This window comes from Bison bison, unplaced genomic scaffold (assembly GCF_000754665.1).
Source record: "Bison bison bison isolate TAMUID 2011002044 unplaced genomic scaffold, Bison_UMD1.0 scf7180017864371, whole genome shotgun sequence".
Classification (NCBI taxonomy): domain Eukaryota; kingdom Metazoa; phylum Chordata; class Mammalia; order Artiodactyla; family Bovidae; genus Bison; species Bison bison.
The window spans coordinates 8254091-8255380 of NW_011494943.1; the positions used below are offsets into that span (position 1 = coordinate 8254091).

The 1290-nt window shown below is 50.9% G+C and overlaps 1 protein-coding gene across 1 annotated transcript in view; it reads right to left on the minus strand.

The window, feature by feature from the left end:
- Positions 1 to 946, minus strand: part of ST6GALNAC1 (ST6 (alpha-N-acetyl-neuraminyl-2,3-beta-galactosyl-1,3)-N-acetylgalactosaminide alpha-2,6-sialyltransferase 1) — an 18530-nt gene extending 17584 nt beyond the window's left edge. The window contains exon 1 of the mRNA XM_010856512.1: positions 892 to 946. Coding sequence (XP_010854814.1) covers positions 892 to 946 — 55 coding nt within the window. The remainder of the gene's footprint in view (positions 1 to 891) is intronic.
- Between the last annotated feature and the right edge of the window lie 344 nt (positions 947 to 1290).

The following is a 1290-nucleotide window of genomic DNA, read 5'->3' on the forward strand; positions in this document are numbered from 1 at the left end:
GAGTCAAGCCTGAATCTCCGTGGAGAGCTAATTTCCACGCATGGGCATCTTTATCCCAGGTGATTCCGATGTGTGCCCACGTTGAGAACCACAGATGTGCAGCCATTCTGTTCGGTTTTCACTGCTTCTCATGCAACGTGGTGAGCTTTGCATGCATGAATGCAACCCTCGCAGCCACCCCAGGAGCGGAACACTGTATTAGCCACCTTGTTTTACGATCGAGGAAACTGCCTTTGTGCAGGGACATCTTGCCCAAGATCATGGAGTGAGCCAGTGGCTTGGGGGACTGGATCCAACTGACCAATATACTTACTCACTGCTCAGCAGCATCTCTGTGCCTTGATATGAAAAGCACAAAAACACAGGACACTTGGGGAAAAGGTACAATTCAGAGGAATAATACCAAGATCAGGGGTAGAAAACAGAAAATTCAGAGATGCCGCCCTTCCTAAAGTACTGTGGCTTTTCTGTTTTTAAAATGACTGCTGGCAGTAAGGTCGAACCACGCAGCCGAGTGGGAGAGGTAGAGCTTGGGACAACAGGGCTTTGAAGAACTTGGGACCTAGGCTCCCTGCTTAGTCATCACGGTGTGCACTCCCTGAATGCACAGCGTCCAATTCTTCACCTAAAGTTCTTGGTTTTCACCCAGGTGATGTGCCAGCAGATGCTTGGATCACCTTCCCCGGGGAGGATGAAGAGCTACAGACAAGATACTGTAACTCGCACTATTCCAGCAGATGGCCTGGAAGCAAGGAGAGCAAATTCGCTTAGAACTGGTCCTGTCTCTTGTCTCTCTGTTTCTGCGCACCTAACCTGTAAGTGCTCAAACACCGACTCCATAATAAACATGTTCTTTATAGACCCATATCGGCCCACGGCTCTTCGCCTTACCTGACACTTGGCCCTGGGTTCGCCTGTGTACTTGGCACACGCAGTCCCCCGACATCCTGGTGCCTGTTTGCAAGGCCAGGCAAACACCCTGCACAGTGGGAAGGGGCTTTCTTACCCACCCCGTGGATTTGCCTACATGCAGTGTCTCTTTCATCTCACCTCGTGTTTTGCAGAAGGCACTGGCTATTAGTGTTCTTTCTGGCATCCCCAGAGCGTGGAGATCTAGTTGAGCTCCTGGGCACCAGCTGAGCTACTGTACACAGCCTGTCTCTCTCACCACCTTAGGGGTGGGTTGAATCTAGAGTTCTCAAAGCCAGTTGGTAGGGGCGGGTTCATTTGGTGTTCTCACTTCCTGGTTCTCAGATTCCAGTCCAATGTACTTCTCTGTGCCCAATGGGA